General features: G+C 52.5%; 1 protein-coding gene across 1 annotated transcript in view; it reads left to right on the top strand.

Moving 5' to 3' along the window:
* Window positions 1–822: 822 nt before the first annotated feature.
* LTBP2 (latent transforming growth factor beta binding protein 2) overlaps window positions 823–19850 on the top strand; it is a gene marked incomplete at its 5' end in the record, with an annotated part of 89938 nt that continues 70910 nt past the window's right edge. The window contains 7 exon segments of the mRNA XM_081137551.1: window positions 823–870; window positions 872–916; window positions 918–998; window positions 1000–1116; window positions 1119–1130; window positions 1132–1670; window positions 7982–8052. Coding sequence (XP_080993677.1) covers window positions 823–870; window positions 872–916; window positions 918–998; window positions 1000–1116; window positions 1119–1130; window positions 1132–1670; window positions 7982–8052 — 913 coding nt within the window.

Raw genomic sequence — 19850 nt, 5'->3', positions numbered from 1 at the left:
ACCTCACTGCCAACATAAGAAGATGTGAGCACCGGATCAATCAATGGCAAATTAAATCCCCCTTGGGTGAAATTCCTCAGGGAGGGATGGACTTCTGAGACTGAGGCAGGAAGCCAGGATTTCATTCACCTCTTGGATACACGCTGTCTTACTGAATGATCTTATTCCAGCTCTTCCAGGTCTACCCTCCGTGAAAAAGAGAACACTTTTTCTGGGGTCCACCAGCGGGCTGACGCTGACTCAACAGGAAGGGGACAAGAACAGGGAGCTAAGGCTGCTGGTAGCAGCGGGTCGCTCTCCAAGCTGCAGGATGGCCAAGGACACGGCCAACTCCACTAGAGGGCGCGCGCCCTCCCAGGCGGCGGTCCAGAGCCCCCGCGCCGCGTCCCAGCGCCAGCCTGCACCCGGGCGAACGCCCCTAGTGGCCGGGGTGAGTAGCGAAGAGACCAGACGTCGGTCCCTAGGAACCTGTCTCTGTTACGCCGTTCTTGGTACCTTTCCAGGCCTTCTTCAGACCTTCGAGGCTGCAGCCTTGGTCATCCAAACCGGAGTTTGTCTCTGAGGTCAGGGGCGGGAGATAAACTCGGAACAGGTCTCCAGCCCAGCTTGCCCAGGACAGGAGAAAGGTGGCTCCAGTGCCGCTGTTCCTGCAGGCGGCATCTCCCGCACTAGCCCTCGGGTCAGCCCTGCGCCACCCCCAGCTACTCATGGGTTAAACCCCCTAGCCGCCCGCTCGCTTCCCGGTGCCAAAGTGGGTGTTGCTGAATTCCTCTCTCCCTCTCCCGTAATGAGGGGGCTGAGCTGTCCCTCCAAGGAGGGGGCATGGTGTGGATAAAAGAGACGAAAAAACAGGGAGAGGTTTCCAAAAATAAAAACCTTCCAGTTCCAGTTCCCCTTCGGAAGGCTCCGGCGACACGGAGAGCGCGCGAAGGTGCAGCTGCGGTGCGCGCCCAGCTGGAGACCAAGCGCGGACGCCAGGCGCAGAGCGCGCAGCCCCGGGCCGCTCTGCCGTCCAGCCCTCGCCCTGGGGAGAGCCCGGCCCGCAGCCTTTCTCCGCGCCCCGCACACGAGGAGAAGCCAGGAGGGAACCCGAGCGCAGCCCGTGGGCGGCCGGGGTAACCTACTGCCAACCCCCGACTGGTCCCGCGCGCGCTGCTCTCCAGTGGCCCCGGCGCCATGAGGCCGCCGACCACCTCTTCCTGCCCCGGGCGCGCCCTGCGGGACCCCTGGAGGCGCTTCCTGCCGCTCACCCTGGCTCTCTTCGTGGGCATGGGTCACGCTCAGAGGGACCCGGTGGGACATTACGAACCGGCTGGCAGGGACGCGAGTAGACTGTGGCGCCCCAGGGGCAGCCACCCCGCAGGGGCTGCAGCCAAGGTGTACAGTCTGTTCCGCGAGCAGGACGCGCCAGTCCAGGGCTTGCCGCCGGCGGAACGGGCCCAACCCGGCTGGGGGAGCCCCAGGAGGCCCGCTGAGACCGAGGCCAGGAGGCCACCCCGAGCGCAGCAGCCGCGGCGAGTCCGGCCACCTGCGCAGACCTGGAGAAGCAGCCCCTGGAGCCAGCAGCAGCCCGCACCCCGGGCACGGGCCTCTCCGGCTCTCCCGCGCTTCGGGACCCTGCAGCGGCCCCGGGCCGCGCCCCCAACCCCGCCGCGAGGGCGACTCACGGGGTGAGCACTGGAGAGGAAAGCATGGGGGTTGGGGGGAACGCGGGCTGCGGCTGAGCGTTCATTCCTGGGGGGATGTGCAGGCGAGAAGAGAGGGTGCCGGGGCTCTGTCCTTAGTCCCTCTGGCCTCAGTAGTGCGGGGAAACAGCACCGAACTGGGGCTTGTAGATCTGAGCCACTTTCAGAAAGTTGAGGGGAAAGAGAAACACCATCCTCTCCCTTTCATACCAGCTCGCCAATACCGGACGTTAAATCCTTTCCTAATGTGCCTCTGCATCCCGCCCCCTCAGTAAACCGGTGCGGCTGGGGTCCGAGAGGGGGCGGGCGGGAGCCGCAGGGCGCGCGTCCGAGCGCCTCGGGCACAGGGGAGGTTGAGCCCGCCAAGCGCCGTTGGTTGGGGATGTCGGGGGCTCCATGGCGCGAAGGCAGATGCATCTCTGAGAAGGGGGCTGGCAGCGAAATCTGCGCGTGGGGACGAATATTTGGGTTGGGCGCAGGTTGGCCTGGGTACACGGAAGGGGAGTTGGCTCGGGGGCACTTTGGGCAGGAAGCCTGCCCCCGGTGTGTCTGTGGCACAGTGGTTCCCCCTGGGAATGGGCCTGTGTGTCTCCCTGTGCAGTGAAGTGTCAGCGCCATTCAGTCACTTCGCAGGTTTTTCCCAGCCCAGCGATTTACTTTTTCCCCTCTCCCCAGGCACCACCCGCTGCCCGCCGGGGGGCGCCCTCGCAGCGTGGGGAGGCTCCTCAGTCGGGGATCATCCTGGCTGCCAGGCGCTGGGCCCTGCCTGGATGTCAGGTGTTTCCAGAACGGAGGGAAGGGGAGCCTTTGGGCAGTGCAGGGCTGGGTGGGGGCACCACCTGGAGGCTGGGAAGAAACTTGGCATCCCTCTTGGCCTGAGTCCGATTTACCATTTGAGTTTAGTCCTGGTGCATGAGCAGAAGGGCTTGTACCCCCAGTTCTATTCCCCAGCACGTTCTTAGGGCCTTTGCACTGGCTGCTTTCCTTGGCTGCAGCAACCTTCTCCCACACTTCAGCAGGACTCCCTGGCTTCTTTGAGATCTCTGCTCCTGCCCCACCCTCTCTCTCCCTTCACAGGTTTTATATTTCTTCATAGCACTTATTCCCGTGTGACATATTATGTATCTGTTTCTGTGTTTCATGCTAATGTAAGTTCTATAAAAACAGAGGCTTTGTTTTGTTCATTGTTGTTACCATTGCCTAGAAGAGTGCCGCATATATGTGGTGCTCATTAAGTACCTGTTGAATGAGTGAATGAACTCCCTGCTGCCCACGGAAGGCCCAGCTTAAAGCAGGCGGACTGTAGACTCATGCACTGCCAAGTCTCTTACACACAGAATCAGTCAACAACTGTTAATGGAGCACCTACCATGTTTCAGGTTGTTTTCTTTCCTGACCTGTGCAAGTGAATACATGCTTCCTAAGAGCAAGTGTGGGGAGCATGGGATAGGAGATGGGTCCCAGAGACAAAGGCATTGTGCCTGCCAGGAGAGCAACTCAAATACTTATAACCGAGTTGGAGAAATGAACAGATATGTACCAGTGAATGTGCTTTCTAGTACCAGAAGCTTCATGTTAAGTATAAAGGAATGGGACAAGTGTGGCTGAGAAGCTCAGAGGACAACGAGGCCCTGTGAGCTGGAGCCCCTGGTGCCCAATGGACAGCATGTGGGGAAGCAGAGGGGAGGTGGCAGAAGTGGGACCTAGAGGCGTAGCACTGCCCGAGGACAAGGGCTTCCCACTATTGGCACTGGCCTAGAGGCAGGACTGCACCTGTGTGTAGTGGAGCCATGGAGGTCAGACTGGAAGCGTAGGTTAGGCCAGGTCGTGGAGGAGCTTTCACTGTAGGCATTTAGGTGGGGGCTAGCGGTGGGAGGGTGTACTATTAGAAGTCATGAAATGAGGTAGTGATGAGCAAAGCAGATTGTCACCACAATAAGGCTGACAGATGTGCACAGGTGTGTAAGAACATGGGCTGGGTGCCACCCACAGGCACCTGCTGTATGCAGGTGCATGCAGAATATCACATGTTGGGTTTGGCTCCTTTCCCAGATAATTTTCTGCAGCTTTGATAAAGAGTGAGTTCCTCTGGCACTCCAGCCAGCCACTCCAAGTCAGCCAGGGAGGGGCTGAGTGGCAGTCTTGTTAATGGGCTTTCTCAACCCAGGTCCATTCTGGCTGATGGCCCCTGGCCAGGCTGACCTCTTTGGCAATTGCCTTGTGGGTTCCTTAGGGCCAAGAACCAAGTGCCACCTGCTGGTGAAACTTGGAATTACACCACTACTGCCAGGGATCATTGGATCATTCATTCATTCATTCATTCATTCATTCATTCATTCATTCATTCACTCAACAAGTATTTGGAAGGCCTCCTATATGCCAGGCACTGTGCTGGATGGTGGGGATACAGCAGTGGCCAACACAGCCTTTGTCTTCATGGAACTTGCAATATAGTGAGGGTTTTTTGCACACAGCAAACCAGAACAGACACAATTTCTGCACTAATGAAATTTACAGTCTACAGGAAAATTTTGGAGCCATTGTTTCTCAATATTTAGGGTTTCCTGGACTAGCCTCAAAGCATGCCACCTTTTTAATATTTTCCTCTTTTATCTCTTGCTTTATTATTTTTCTTTAAATTTATATACTGTTAAAATAACAGGATTTTGTGTTTTATTTATTTTAAAGTATTTTATATTATGAAGTTTTGTACAAATGCACAAAAAGGTATTGGATGTACTATAACTCACAAGCCAACTTTATCAAACCTTAATATTTTGGCACATTTTGCTTCTGATTTTTTTTTTAGTTGAAACTTCCTCTATGAATTTGCCTCCATCTCTACCCTAAATTTACTTATGAGTCCAACATATGTTTTTATACTATTACTACATATGCATGCATCTGTAGAGCAACAATTTGTTTTGCATATTTTAAACATAGATAAATGATGCCATGCTGTATTATCCTTCTAAAATTTCTTCTCCTCTCCTCGTTAGATTTTGAGATTGAACCATGTTAATATAATTAGCCCAAGTTTATTCATTTGAACTGTTGTATATTATTCCACTGTCTGAATATACCACAGTTTATTTATCCATCCTCCTGTTTTGGGACATTCAGATGAGTTACACTTCCTTGCTATTACAAACAGCGCTTGACTCATTTTTCTACATAAATAAATTCACTTCCAAAGAAACTTTGTATCACTATCATAAGTTGAAAATAGTTTCACTTGTCATGAAGAGAAGATAACTGTAGGAAAGTTGAAATGAAAACAAAAGTTCTCAAATTCTAGTCAGATACTGTTATCTTAAGAAGCTCAATCGTGTGTTCTCCCTGTTGAAAAGGGGGACTGGCAGGTGTTGGGGGAAGGACCTGGCTTACAGATCAATTTTTTTTCACTGACCTAATTAGGCTAGAAAATCACCAAAATAGGAATCACTTTATCACCAAGTAACTCAGAATTGTTGAATGCTGTGATTGTGGAAACCTAAAACCCACTTCTCTGCTCTCAGTGCTGCTCATCTGCTTTTTGGGAAACACTAGATTAAGTTAAACGAAGAAGTATTAAATGTATCGCATGTGTCAGGCGCTGTGTTAGACTCTAGAGGCACAAGGAGGAATCAGAAAAGAACCCTCAGGTAGTCACATAGAGAATCATACAACCAACATCCTGAGACAATCACTATTCAAAGATCACAGGGAATGGAGAACAGGGAAGGCAGGGTAGATGTCAAAGTAGGTTTTACACAAAGAAGGTAACATTTGATTTGGAAGTCTTGGAGTGCAAAGGATTTTAATCGCCAAAGAAGAGAGGGAAGGCATTCTAGGCAGAGAGTAGCTTAAGCAAAGGCATCAAAATGTGAACACAGAGAATGCAATTGGCAGATGACAAACTTTGTATCCTTGGAGGATCACAGCCTTGGTTGCGGGTGGTCATGGAGACGAGGGAGGGGTAATGGAAACAATTAGGCTGCAGAGGCAAGTAGGGGCCTGGTTAACTTTGTAGAGGCCAATGGAGAGCTATGAGAGGTTTTAAACAAAGGATTACTATGATCATATTTGTCTGAGGTGGAATAGCAACTGTCCCAAGCTGTTAGTCAGAAGTGTCCCCAAGTATTGGGCAATGATGCTGCATATCAAGCTAATGTTTGCTGAGTGGTATCACCTGGAAGGTTGGGCTCATATGATCTCTAAGTGGGACCTTCCGGGGAGGCAGACCAGAGTCATATACCCCAGCTAGTAAGGCTCATTTGCTATCACCAGCCGCGCAGAGCCCACTGAATGGTCATCTCTTAGCTGGCCACCTCCCTGGGTCATCTCTTAGCTGGCCATCTATCCAAAACTCTAATACTGGCCTAAAAAGGACCCTCAAGAGGCCGTCATTGAGAACCTGAATCCCTCTTGAGCACCCATCCAGTCCCAAGCTGCTCCTCCCACCCCCACTGCCTGGCAGCCTTTAATCCTAGCCACTCCTCACTGTGGCCCTGATGGCCCTGAGGGTTCCACCATGGGCAGGCAAGGGAGGCCCAGCTGCCGCCCTCCTACAGTCAGCTGCGAAACCATCCTGAGGTCATCAGCTGGCTCAGGGGGCCTCCTTGGGCAGTGCTCCATGCCATGACTGCCCAGCCAGACGGGCCCCTCAGTTTGTGCTATCTGGACTCCCACAGGCCCTAGTTCTTAGAAAACTCCCAGGGAATGTGGTCTGTTTCCTTTCAAAAACTTCCCAGGCCTCTAGGAGGTCTTGTCACCACCATGAGGAGTAGTGAGTTACAAATGGGTGGGTAGTTTCCCCCTTCTGCCAGGGGACACATTCAGAAACCTTGGGTATGAGAACCAGCCCCCTCTCCAGAACCCGGTGCCTGGGCCCTGATGGGAAGGAGGCCATCATGGAGCCAAGAAGCTGCTGAAGGCAGTCAGTGGTCCAGAGAGGCTTTGGGGTGGCTGGAATGGCATAGCCCTTCCCTGGGGGAACATTCTGGGAGCTTCCTGGGAGGTTGGGCCAAAGGGCCAGGAATGAGCCTCAGCTTTTTCAAGCTGCAGGAATTTATTTGGAAAGTTTTGTAAGGCTCCAAAACCACACAAGCTTTGGGGTCCACTCAAATGTTAAGCAAATTCCTAAGTGAGACCAGATGCTTGCCCATTCTGACCACAGAGGTCATGGGATGGCCTCTGTCCTGTCCCTCTCCCTCACTCTCCAGCTTGGTACCTCTGCCACCACACTCATCCTGAGTTTCATGAGTGCTTGGTAGACAATTTCTGATGCTGATGATGGGGTCCACGAAGCCAGAACCAGGAACGGCCTGAGCTGAGGAGTCAAGCCCCCAGAGGTCTTCTCCAGGAAGATCCCTTCTAGGCAAGTCACCCAGGTCCAGACATTTGGGTCTTTGGACGGAGACTCAGGGAGTGGCGACACCTGCTGGTGCTGCAGGGGGCCTCACCAGATGCCCGAAAGCAAAGTTTGAGTGAGTTGGGTGAGTGCCCCAGCAGTGAGCGTAGGTCAGTGTTTCCAGTGGATGCGCTCAGTGCCAGCACCAAAGAGGAGCTGGGAGAAGGACTGTGTCCTATTAAGTGTGTCCTATTAAGTAAGTTCCCTCAGCCTGCCCAAGTTAAAACAGAGTGCTCCTTCAGCAGAGGCAGCTTAACCCAAGTCCCCAGCCCCGTCTTCCTACCAGCTTGCCACCTCACAAGTCCTGCTTAAATAGAAGAGCTAGAGCCCAGTGCTCAGTCTTACTGTGCACCAGCCAGCCCCTGGGCCAAGGCTCCTCCCAATGTGCGTTTGTTAGCAGGCAATGCAAATGTATGTCTGTAAGAGTTTTATGTGTGTCTTCCAGCTCCCGTTGGATTGTCAGCATTTGTTGGGCAAGGACGTGGTGCTTGTTTTTTGGTGAGAGGAAATGTAGACTTGGAGCATGACAGTGTTGGGCCAACTCAGGTTTGAATCTGGCTCAGGCTCTCACTTACTGTTTAGCCTCAGCAAGTGACTGAACCTCTCTGATCTTGCTTTATGACCATCTTCATGATCACTGTCATTGTTGTCCCAGTGGGCTCTGTACTGTACGGATGGAGAGAGTGATGTTCCCCAACGTCATGCAGAGAATGGCAATCAGGACTCAGTATTAGATCTTCAGAATCCCAAAGTGCCTTCCCCGGGCCGAGTGGCCTCCCTAGAGAAGGGAGACAGTCTGTGCAGCCTGACAGTGTTCTGTAGAGGGCAGGACCATCAGAGGGGCTCTGTGAATAGTCCCCTTCTGAGCATCCTTATACCTGACCCCATCTTGGTGACTCCACAGGAGGAACGTCTGTGGGGGAAAGTGCTGCCCGGGATGGACAACAGCAAACAGCACCAACCACTGCATCAAACGTGAGTGCTTCTCCCCACCTACCCTTCTCCTCTCTCTCCTTTGAAGTGGGCTGGGTGTGGGGACTCCAGACCTGGAGCAGAAGTGTCTTCCCCAACCTTCCTCCTGAGGATGGGAGTAGAGGCAATGTGCCCTGGGAGGGAGGAGATTATAAAATGCCTCCAACTGAAAACAACTTCTCAAATAAAAGCCCAGCTTACGTGTTTAAAGCTTCCTGCATTTCCTTCCTGCTGCCCCACTGTGTTGGCACCTCACTTGCTGTGCCCACAGGGTCCCTTAGGTGCCCACATGCCCTGTGGTCTGTAGAATGTGGCTGGCCCCAGAGCCTCTGCATTGCACATTTCCAGAGACGCCGCTCTCTGGACCTGGCCTCTGTCAGGCATCCCGCCAGGATGGTCAGATGAGGCTCTGACCACTTGTCTGGAGCAGCCTTCCTTTGGACTGCTTCAAAGCCCGGCAGGCTGGCCCAGACGAGAGAAAAGAGAGAACAGTCATCTTAGTTACGTGGAAACCAAGGAGTGAGGCAGGAGGAGCCAAGCCTCCACTGATGGTGTCAGGGGCAGTAACAAGGGCCAGAGCCGATACTCACGCAGCACTTGCTTTGTGCAAGGCGCACTTACATCCCCACAGGGCAGATGGTACCACTGTCCATTTGGCAGATGAGCAAACTGATGCACAGGCAGGTCACGTGCTCAGGGTCACATGACCTGGAAACGGCAGGATTTGAACTCAGGTAACCTGACTCCAGGGTCCCTTTTTTTAAATCACTACACTCGCCTTCCACATATCTTACCTTGCTTTCTGGGCCTTTGTGCATCTGTGAACTGGGGATGACAATCATCTACTACTGCCATTGCTACCACCGCCACCACCACCACTGCTGCTGCCATTGCTACCACCACCACCACTGCTGCTGCCATTGCCACCACCACCACCACCACTGCTGCTGCCATTGCTACCACCGCCACCACCACCACTGCTGCTGCCATTGCTACCACCACCACCACTGCTGCTGCCATTGCCACCACCACCACCACCACTGCTGCTGCCATTGCTACCACCGCCACCACCACCACTGCTGCTGCCATTGCTACCACCACCACCACCACTGCTGCTGCCATTGCTACCACCGCCACCACCACCACTGCTGCTGCCATTGCCACCACCACCACCACCACTGCTGCTGCCATTGCTACCACCGCCACCACCACCACTGCTGCTGCCATTGCCACCACCACCACCACCACTGCTGCTGCCATTGCCACCACCACCACCACCACTGCTGCTGCCATTGCCACCACCACCACCACCACTGCTGCTGCCATTGCTACCACCACCACCACCACTGCTGCTGCACTGCTACCACCACCACCATTGCTGCTGCCATTGCTACCACTGCCACCCTTATTACTGCTGCTGTTACTGCTGCTCCTACCACTGTTGCTACCGTTACTTCTGCTACCACCATTACTACCGCTACTACCATAACTAGTACTTCTACTACCATCACTGCTGCTATCTTTACTACTGCTACTACCATCACTGCTACTACTGCTACCAGTACAACCATTACTACTGCCACTACCATTACTAGTACTGCCACTACCATTACTAGTACTATCACCATTACTGCTGCTGCTACCACTGCTAGGATTGCTACTGCTGCTGCTCCCCCCACTACACTGGTAGCTAATAGCTGAGGATTTACTGTTCCCAACACTGTGCTAAGCTCTTCACATACCCTATCTTAGTTAAGCCTCCCAATAATCTTATAATATGAGTATTTATTGATCATTTACAGACAAGGAAACCGAGGCTCAGGTTAGTTGGGAAACATGGCCAAGGATATCTCACCTCAAGTGCTGGAGGAAGAGCTGGATTCAGGCAGTCTGACTCCAGAACCCAGCACTCTTCTCTATGGGGCTTTGTTCCCTCCCGACACCAATGAGGCTGGGCCTTCTGGAGTTGGGAATCCCCACAGATAATAACAGATATGGGGGTTTCAGGGAGCCCCTTGGATCTTTCTCTTTCACATCCAGGGCCCCTCTTGAGCTCCCGTCAGCTCCCAGGTCTGTATGGCAGCTCCAGGAACTCCCCCGAGCGGTCCTTCCTGGAGCTGCCACCACCCTTAGTCTGGCCCTAAGCCTGGCTGCAAAGCCTCAGTCTCACCAGCAACCCCTCCTGCCCAAGGACAAGCCCACAGGCTCTTAGCAGTGTGAGGGTTTCCAGGTTCATGACAAAACTTATGGTGTTCCAGCCCTGATGGAAACCCTCATCTCTGGTTCTGACGCCTCCAAAGTGGGGATGAGACAGGGATGAGATGGGGCTGCTTCCATGCCTGTGGGGATGGGAATGCTGGCTCACCAAGTTCTTAGTCCTGCCTCAGACCTCATGGCCTTGATCTCTCCCAGTCAGCTGATGATGGTCAGGCAGAATCTTGGGCCTCTCTAAGGATCTACAGATAAAGAAATCAAAACCCCAAATTCAAAAACAAACAGCAAAGCAGATTGTCTCCCTGGAAATTCTTTCCTTTCAGGACCCTGGATTAGTGTGGGCTTTCAGAGGACAGGCCCTCTGTGGCTGGGGGAAGAGTCAGGGGACACCTCATAATTTTAAAGATGAAGACAGCAAACCTCGGAGAAGTGGTGACTAGCTCAAGGTCACAGACCTCATTAGAGGATCTGAGAATCAAAATCAGTGACCCCCCTGGCAGAGAAGCCAGAGATGTGTGTAGTCAGGTAGTTTTATGCTCAGCAGAAGCTCTGGTGTGTGTGTTTTTAAATCACCCTAGGTGATTCTAGCCAGAGCTGAAGACACTGAACAGAGTTTGGGGTCCATCATAGGAAGATCTGCCTTGAGGGAGTCCTACTCAAATGTGAATGTTCCCCTGAATCCTCTAGTATCTTACTAAAGTGCAGATTCTGATTCAGCACGTCTGGGGTAGAGCTGGAGAATCTGTGCTTCTAACAGTTCCCAGGGGCTGGTGCTGTTGGTCCAGGGACCACATTTTGGGGGCCTTGGGAGACTCTGGAGGCTGTGGAAGGGACTTGGGGTTGGAGGTGGGGAGTAGGGTTGGAAAGTTCTAGCTAGCTTAACAGAGAGTGTTGCTGAGATTTGAGTTGAAGTTGGAGCAGGGTGGCTTCAGAGGGGGTGGGCTTCTCACCAGCTGCCTGAGAAATCTGGGCATGAGCCTTGCTCTGGCCCTCCAGCCCCCAAAGCTCTCAGTTTCCTGACTTGCACGTGATTTTCCAGCATTACTCTCTGCCAAACTGGAGTTTCGACATTGGAAACTCGAAGTTGGGTGAGTCTGCAGATTGTCAGAACCAATGTGTGTGTACACCCTTGTGCCCCAGTAGTGGGCTGCTCCAGCGTGCTTCCAATGCCCACTGCACCCTGGGGGTCCTAAGCCCCTGTTATTTCCCTCCCGGGCCCTCTCACCCTGCTGCTCCCCTGGCTGTCCCCTGACCCACGCACACAGGCTGGCACTTCTCCTGAAGGAATTGCCAATGGGCGTCAGCCTTTCCCACTTGGTCAGCTTGCCCACTGAAGGGCTGTGTGCTAATTAGCTGGTCTGTGCTGTTTGCTTGTTGCTGTTCCTCTGCTAATAAGCCTAACAAGAACCACGTGGGCAGTGGGGCGTTGGCTCTGGATGGCTGGGTCCTAAGCTCTGTAGAATGTAGGGCTCTTGGCTCCACACCCTGTCAGCTGGCTCTCCTACCTCCCCCAGTGGTTTGCCGGCTCCCTCTCCCCTCCCCACAGCTGCCCCTCTGGCTGGAGCTGAGACTGTCAATGCTGGGGAATGCTCATGACTCTGTCCGAGAAGTTTCACACATATTGGGTGACTCCTAGGACAGCAGAGGAGGAGAGCTGACAAGGACGGGTGTGTGACATCCTCCCACTGCCAAGAATGAAATCTAGTCCCAGAACCGTGTGGAGACTCAGTCTGTCCCCAGGTGTCTCCCAGATTTCTATGGGTACAACCCACTGTCCATGTACAGGGAGTGATGGCCGAGCCCCCTGGGGCCACTCCCTGGCCCCCTCTTGCATCCTCTCACAGAATCCTAGGTTGCTGTAACACACAAGCCCATCTCCCTGGCAGGTCCTTTCCTTCACCCCTGCCCAGTAGCTGGACCTCGGGGAGCCACTGTATCTGCAGGTGGCCATTGCTGGAGCCACAGCTCCTCCCTCTGCCTTGGCGGGGTCTTACGCTGGGTCCTCTCTCCTCCTCTCATTTTGGTATCTGCCTGTCCTTCTGTGGCTTTGCCAGCTCTGTCATGCAATTTATGTTTTTATGCATTTGTGGAAGCTGAGGACTGGGGCCTGCCTGGCCCCCTCAACTGAGGGGAAGGTCTGTAGAGTGTGGAGCGAGTGGGTCTTGTGTATAATTAGGGCTTTTGGAAGACTGTCCATCCTTCCCAGACTGGCTCACCCTCATCATCACCCCAATACACACACACACACACACACACAAACACACACACACACACACACACACACACAACAGTAAGAGGATTCTTTAAATTCTCATTTGATCTCTGCCTAGCTGCACAGCAGCTGGGGCTGTTCTGGGGTTGAGGATGGGTCTAGGTGGGTCGCTCCCCTCCAACCCCGCAGCAGTAAGGCGTAAGGTTAAGAGCACGTGTTTTGAATTCTAGTGCCAGATCCAAGGCGTGGTGGGTTTGAATCCCAGTTCTGTGTCCTCAGGCAAGTGACTGGCCCTTTTTTGCTAAAGAGCCTCATCTATACAGTGGGTATAATAATCTATATAGAGTTGTTCGGGGAGATTAATCATAACACTCTGTATCTCTTACTGTGGGTCAGAGCTTAAATAATTAATTTTTAATCCTCACAACAACCCTAGAAACTAGATTCAATCTTTATTCTCATTTGCAGATGAGGTTAAGTATTTGTCCCAGTCTTGCAGCTGGGAATCAGCAGAGCCTGGAAGTTTAGCCATTACCCTTAATCTGGACCCAGGAGATTGTGCTACCTGCCTGGGCTGAAATGCTTACTCCACCTCTTAGCTACATGACTGCGGGCAAGATGCTTAAGCTCTCTGTGCCTCAGTTTCCTCTCCTGTAAAATGTGACTAATATTAGTCTCTGCCTCTCATAGGTGGAAGGAACAAGTGAGATAACTCAAGTTAAGTGTTCAGTTCAAGGCCTGGCATGCTCTGTCCACATCTGGCCTTGGTGTTGAGACAGGGACTGTGTCTCCTGGCCCCTAGCATGCCGCTCAGTAGTAAGTGTTCACTGGACACAAAGTAAAGGCTCAATAAGTGTGTACTGAATAATCCAGGGCCTAGCCCAGGTCTGTGCTGAGGTGAGCCCTTCTGCAGTCCCAGGTCTGTCAGCCCCTCCAGAGAACTCCTCATAGTCCTCAGGAGACCCTCAGGAGATCCTGGAGTGGCCTGGGCATGTGCTCCTGCCTTCTTGGTTTAGAGCCTCTGCGTGGCCTTCATTCTGGTCCACATCTCAGTGCTATGAGGACTTTAACCCTCTTGATCTGGGCTTTGCCTTGACTTCCCTGAGGGAGCTTCCTTAGCCCACCCATCCGAACCCTGTAATGATCTCATCCCACAGGGTAAGAGCCCCAACTTTGGAGCCAGACTCACTGGGTTCAAACCCCTGCTCCATCACTTACTAGCACGGTGATCTCAGGCAACTGCTTGGCCACCCTCAGCCTTACTTTCCCCATATGTCAAGTGGGAGTGAGAATAGTTCTTATAGTGGTTATAAGAAGGAAGAAAAGAGATATGTGTAAAGAAATTAGCCCAGGGCCTCATAATGGTAAGCGCTGAACAAACGGCTGGGAGAAGGGTCAGGGCAGGGGCATGATTTGCAGGCCATTCACTGACTCGTCAGGAACCACTGGCAGCCAGAGTGGTGGAGAGGAGGGCGGGAGGTGGCTAAGGGGAATTGCGACATGACCTCAGTGAGACCCAGCCAACACGGAGGGTGCAGTCCCAGCAAGACACCATCCACCTCCACCCCCCACCTACGGGCACCGTAGCTCTTCCTGGTGAGCAGGTGCATCTCCTGAAGGTCTAAGTTAGAAGATGTTCTTACCCGGGGCCTCCTGAAGCTGAGTGCCATGTCCTGTTGATAGCAGGGCAGTGTTCGCCCTCTCTACCTACTTGGCATACGTTTGTTAAAGGACTAAGTAGGTGAATGATCACAGGGGTGACCTGGTAGTTTCCTTCTGCCATCCCCAGCTGCCTCCTCTCACCTCCTTGGCTGGCTTCTCCTTTTCTACCCAGCATCTTAATGTTGGGCTGCCCCAGGACTTTCCCCAGATCTTCCAAGTCCCCACACAAAGGGGGCCATGGGAGCCAAGCCAAGCATCATTTGCTCCCCATTTCTAAGCACCAGTAAGCACCATGACAAACAATTAACATGCAACAATAAAAGAGCAAAGCTCTCTGTGTGCCAGGGACCACACTAAACACTTCGATCCCCTTCACCCTGTGAGCGACCATCATGTCACTATCCTGGCCCCTCCTGTGTCCCTGCCGCCGCTTCTCCTCTGCCCAACAACCAAACGTGGCTTCTCAGAACAGAGTCCTGGGTCCTCGGCTTTGCTCTCTAGCTGTACTGCTCCTGGAATGATCTAATGCATTCCCATGGATGTAAACATCGTCTCTGGGCTGACGACGCCCAGATTTATATATATCTTCAGCCAGACCTCTCCTCCGACCTCCAGACTCCTCCGTCCCGCTGCCTACTCGACATCTGTTCTTGATGCCTCCCAGACATCCCCACCCCTCCTTGTCCAAAATGAACTTGTGGTTTCCTTTCCTCTGAGCTGACTCCCCTGGCAGGTCTTACCCACCCTGTTAAAAGGCATCCCCATCTACCTAGATGCTCAAGCCAGACACCTGGGGGCCCTCCAAGACACCTTCGCCTCTCAGCTTTATATCCATTCTGTCCTGAGCCCTGTTTGTTTTACTTCCTGAATCGCTGGGGAACCTGCCTGCTTCTCCCTGACTCCCCTGCTGCCTCTCTAGTCCGGGGCTCCAGCACCCTCTCCTGGGTGACGGCAGCCACCAGCTGACTGTTTATCTCCTGCCCACCTTACCCTCCAGCTCTTTCTCCATAAATTAGATCATAACACATCCCTGTCCAAATCTGCCTCTCAGTGTGCACCCCCTTGCTCGCCATAGCAAGCTGGGGCTCCTGGATAGAAAGTGCTACCTCGGGGCTGTTGCATGTGCCGCTCTCTTGGTTTGCTTTCTCTCCTCTCTTCACGAAGCTGACTCCTTGTCATCTTTCCAGTCTCCATTTCAAGCTCCCCTCCTTGGAGGAGCTCCCCCTAACCACTCAGCCTAGAGCTGCCCCCCACTAGCCTTGTTCTTCTAGATCTCAGCCCCCCTCCCCCAACTCTTTCCATCCTAACTCACATCCCAATGTCTGCTCTTCTGCTTGTGTGTTTGCTCGTTTTGTGACAGTCTCTCTAAGTTGAAAGGTCCATAAAGGTGAGGACAGTGTCTATCTTGCTTACCATCTTAGGCAAATAGTAAATATCAGGTGCATGACCATTTTCTAGATGAGGACACTGAGGCTCACCAAAGTAAAGAAACTTGCCCAAGGTCACGTGGGCAAAATTCAAATGCAGATCGCTTTGACAGCAAGGCCACGCTCTCCTGTGTATTACGCCCTGGCCTTGGCTGTGCTATAAGTGGGAATGGTGCCCTCCCCTCCTGACCTTCCTGGGTCCTGGACATGGAGCTGGTGCTGCTGTAGAACGGCTTGGATGGCTCCCTGCCAGCCACACAACTCTTCCATGCCCTGAAGCTGCTCCCCTGGAAAAGACTGGCCCCAAGCTTGTCCCTGATGGGGGCTGTCCCAGGACGCCATCCCATCCTTCTCTCATCTCCAGGGACCTCGCTGGCACTAAGGCCTCCAAAGCCCTGCCTCCTTCTAGACAAGGCCCTCTGGGCTGTGACAGGGTGGACAGGGACCTCTGCTTTGGAGCAGGAGCTGGAGGGGAACCCAGGCCTCAGCCCTGGGCCACAGCCCTGCCCATGGTCCCCCTCCTCATGCCTGCTAGAGCCCGTGGGAATTGGGGCTGCTCCCTGGCCCTGGCCTCCAACTGGCCCAGCATCGAGGCATTTGTTAATGCAATTAGCAGGGCGGTCCATGCAGAGGGGCTGGGGTCCAAGGTCTGACTCACACCTCCCTTTCCTCCCCTCCCTCTGCCAAACGGTAGAGGCCCACTCAGCCTGCCAGACAGCGTCTGCAGAGAGCTCGAGAGGGGCCAAGAACGGCATCTTTCTCTCATTAGAGGCTTTTATGTGAACACAACTGCTATTTTGGAGCCGGGCGCTTGGCTGGCCCCTGAGCCCCAGTGCTGTTCCAGCCATCCTGAGCTGAGGCCCGAGCACAGCTGCGGTGGGAGCAGGGTCAGTCCTTGAGGACTTGACTTCTCCCACTGCCTGGAGGCTTGAGGCTGAGGTTGGGGCCTAGGGACACAGACCCTGGGCAGAGCTTGGGAGTGGAGAGGATGAGTCCCCAGGTGGATTCTAAGGTGTGGAAGCCAGACAAGCCTTTCCTTGGTCTCGGAGATCTCTGACATCTGGGCCCCCTTTCTGTGAGGGAGGAATCGAGTAGCTCGGCGGGTAGGTCCTTAGTGTCACGCTGACACAAATTTTAGGGAAGATGGAGGTTTAATGGAAGAGCAGCTAAGCTTCAGGTGTAGGGGTACTGGGCCCAGAGTCTGATCTGGTGCTGAGGTTCATCTTCCAGAGAAGAGAGAATGGTATTCAAGGCCTTGGAGGAGGGTACAGGCCTAAGAGGCCCACCCAAGTCAGTGCCTCATCTAAGGGGTTATAGATGGAGGGAGGAAGTATCTCTGGGGCCCAGGAGAGAGACCTGATGACAAAAACCCTCCCTTGGGAGGGTGGGGTAGAGAGGGGACTGGCTGAATTTCACACCTGGAAAGCAGCCCTGCTTTCTGGACCACAGGCCTTGGTCCATCTCTCTAACCAGAGCCTGCATTGACATTGCCTTTCTCTGGGACAAGGGTCATAGCAGAGGTCAGAAGCCCTCTTGCTGCTGCCGTTGGGGTTATGGTGGGTATTTTTAAGCGTTGCCATGCCGTCCAATAGAACTTTCTGGGATGATGGACAAGCTCTGTGTCTTTCTGTTCAACATGGTAGCCATGAGCCACCTGTGGCTATTGAGCCTTTGAAATGTGGCTAGTACAACTGAGGAAATGAATTTTAAATTTCATTTCATTGTAACCAATTTCATCTTAAATAGCCACATACAGCTCATGGCTGCAGCATTAGACAATGTTGGACAGCACAGCTTTAAAGAATATAAAGTACTTCCACATCCATGGTCTCTGTTGGGATTCACTACAGCTCTTGGAGGCAGGAATGATCACACCTACTTTATGGATGACACGACTGAGGCACCGGTTGGAGAATCTCAGGGAGATGAGATGATCCCAGGGTCGCGCAGCTGGGATGTGGCTGAGCTGGAGTCAAACTAAATCCTACTGACTCCCGACCCCATGCTCTTACTGCTACCAGGTAGTTGATCGCAGAGGCTCTCAGCAAATGGTAGGAGCAGCCCACATGGTGGGAGCTGAGCAGCCCAAACGGTGGGAGCTGTTTCCAGAATCTTCCCCAGGCCTGCCCATTCCGAGTTTGGTCTCCTCCCAAAGGTGGGGGTTTTGTGTGGAAAATCTGAGCAAATCTCTGCTTGGCTGTTTTGGAGCAGAGTGAAGGTAGAAGGGGCACAGCCAGAAGGCCGGGGGGGTGGGGTGGTGTGTAGAGGAACAATGCCTTCTATTTCTTACTTGCAAAGCAATTTTGAGAGTTTTCTTTTTGTTCCCCTCTCTTTTGGCATCCTGCTAACTCCACAGAGCTGCACTCCCAGAGCTGAAACTTTCCACATGCCCAGTCCTCAGTAAGGAAGGGAGTGCCAGGGAAGTATGGAAGTGCCCAAATTATGAATGGCCATAGGCTGGCATTGGGGAGGGGGCATAGGGAGGCTGGTAACAGCATCACCTCTCGGTTGTCTAAGGATGCTGGCTTTCAATAGGGAAGGGAAAGGGTGTGTCCTCGATGGCTAAACCTGGACCTCTTGGCATCAGGCTTGAGAACCATTCACCAATAATCAAACATGTCCATCATGACTTCATGCTTCCTAACATTTCACCAATAATCGATCAAGGAAGAATCACTCGAGCCACGTCCCCCATCCTGGGATGATTTCTCATGTGTAAGGCACAATCTGTGCCCTTGAGGAAAAATGGAAGGGATGAGGCTCTAGAAGTAAAACAGAAAGACTTCCCGGCCTGCCGAGTTTGGGAGTTTTCTCTCTCAAAATTCCCACAGTGCTGCATGGAGCTGTCTCTCCTGGACCCTCCACATTTCCTTCTTTGCTTTAAGCAGCAGCCCCTGCCATCTGCCATTCTGAGTTGGCTGATCTCCTTTCAGATCCTTCAGTTTTGAAAGCAGTGCTCATTTGACAGAGGGATGTTTTGCTTCAGTCTCCTTTAAACAAAAGGACACGTAGCCACTATTGCCCCCTCCTTCCCAAAGTGTCCCAAACTTTTGGATTTCATGCACCAGTAAAATATCCAAAAACATCTTGGGCACCAAAGTACAGTAGCCAGGTTTCCTTTTTGCCAAGTGAGGGTGTTAGAAAAACAAACTACCATTTGCCATCACCTTTAATTAAAAAAGAACATTTTAACACCAAAAAAGTAGAAAAGATATAATTTCAAAAATTATTAAATGGGGGGAAGAGGCATTACAAAAAACCCAGGAAACTGTTTTTATTTCCCTTATTTATGGTAGACCAATAAAAACTGTCATAAGAATGTACCCTTTCATAGACAGGCACTTGGAGCCACCATTTGGGGCCATTTTGGGGTGATTTGTGGGGAATGGAGAGAGAGGAGAGGAGTTTATGCTCCAATCCCATAATGCAGAGGCTCAACTCAGACCAAAAGTAAAGTGTTTACTTAAGTGAGGAAGTCAGTTCTTGCTGAGACTTATGAAAACATCTCAAGAGCGGATGCAAATGAAGTCGGCGAGGGCTGGCTCAACACCTCCAAAAACCTGAAACTTGTTGGAAAATCTTTCTTAGAAGATCTGATCCAGAAAGGTTATCTTCCCAGGGAGGTTTTTTTCTGCCAACAAATTGGGCTGGTTTGGAAACCTTTTAGAATTTTTATTTACCACAGTGTTATATACATATTAAATGCCATGTTTATAGTTTTCCCCCTCTAACTACCCATTTTCCATGAGCTGTTCATTGTACCAGCTGAAGCTTGCCAACCCTGGTCTGCACTGAGGACCTAACTCCCTGCATGGGAAGGGGCTTCTGTGGTTATGAGAACCTACCACTGGGCAGAGTTTCCTCTGCAGTGACCAGTGCTGTTTTCTTTGCACCCCCAGCAGCCAGTATGACCAAGAGGGTGCTTACTAACTGTTTGCAGAATGTATTAGCAAGTAAGGCACAGCCAGAAGTAAGCGAATCCACGTGAAACAGGGATTTGGGGCCTTGGGTTTTAGAGAGTAGAAGACGTTAAAGTTAAGAATGGGCTGTCCTCAGAGTCCATGAGGGGAATGGTAGAAGCTAGATTGGTTTTGAAAGGCCATCTTAAAAGCAAGGACCACCCATTCAAAGGAGGAAGTGACCTATCCTGGGAGACAGCTGCATGACCTTCCTCTCGCCCACGCCAAGCTTCTGTCAGCAGAGAGGCGTGGCTTTGAGGGACTAGGAGTAATGCAGCATTTGTGGTCCCCATGGAAAACCACTCAGGCCTGCCCGTTCTACTCCCT

The sequence above is a fragment of the Miniopterus schreibersii genome (genome assembly GCF_964146895.1).
Source record: "Miniopterus schreibersii genome assembly, chromosome: 1".
NCBI classification, from domain to species: domain Eukaryota; kingdom Metazoa; phylum Chordata; class Mammalia; order Chiroptera; family Miniopteridae; genus Miniopterus; species Miniopterus schreibersii.
This window is presented reverse-complemented; position numbering and strand designations above follow the sequence as displayed.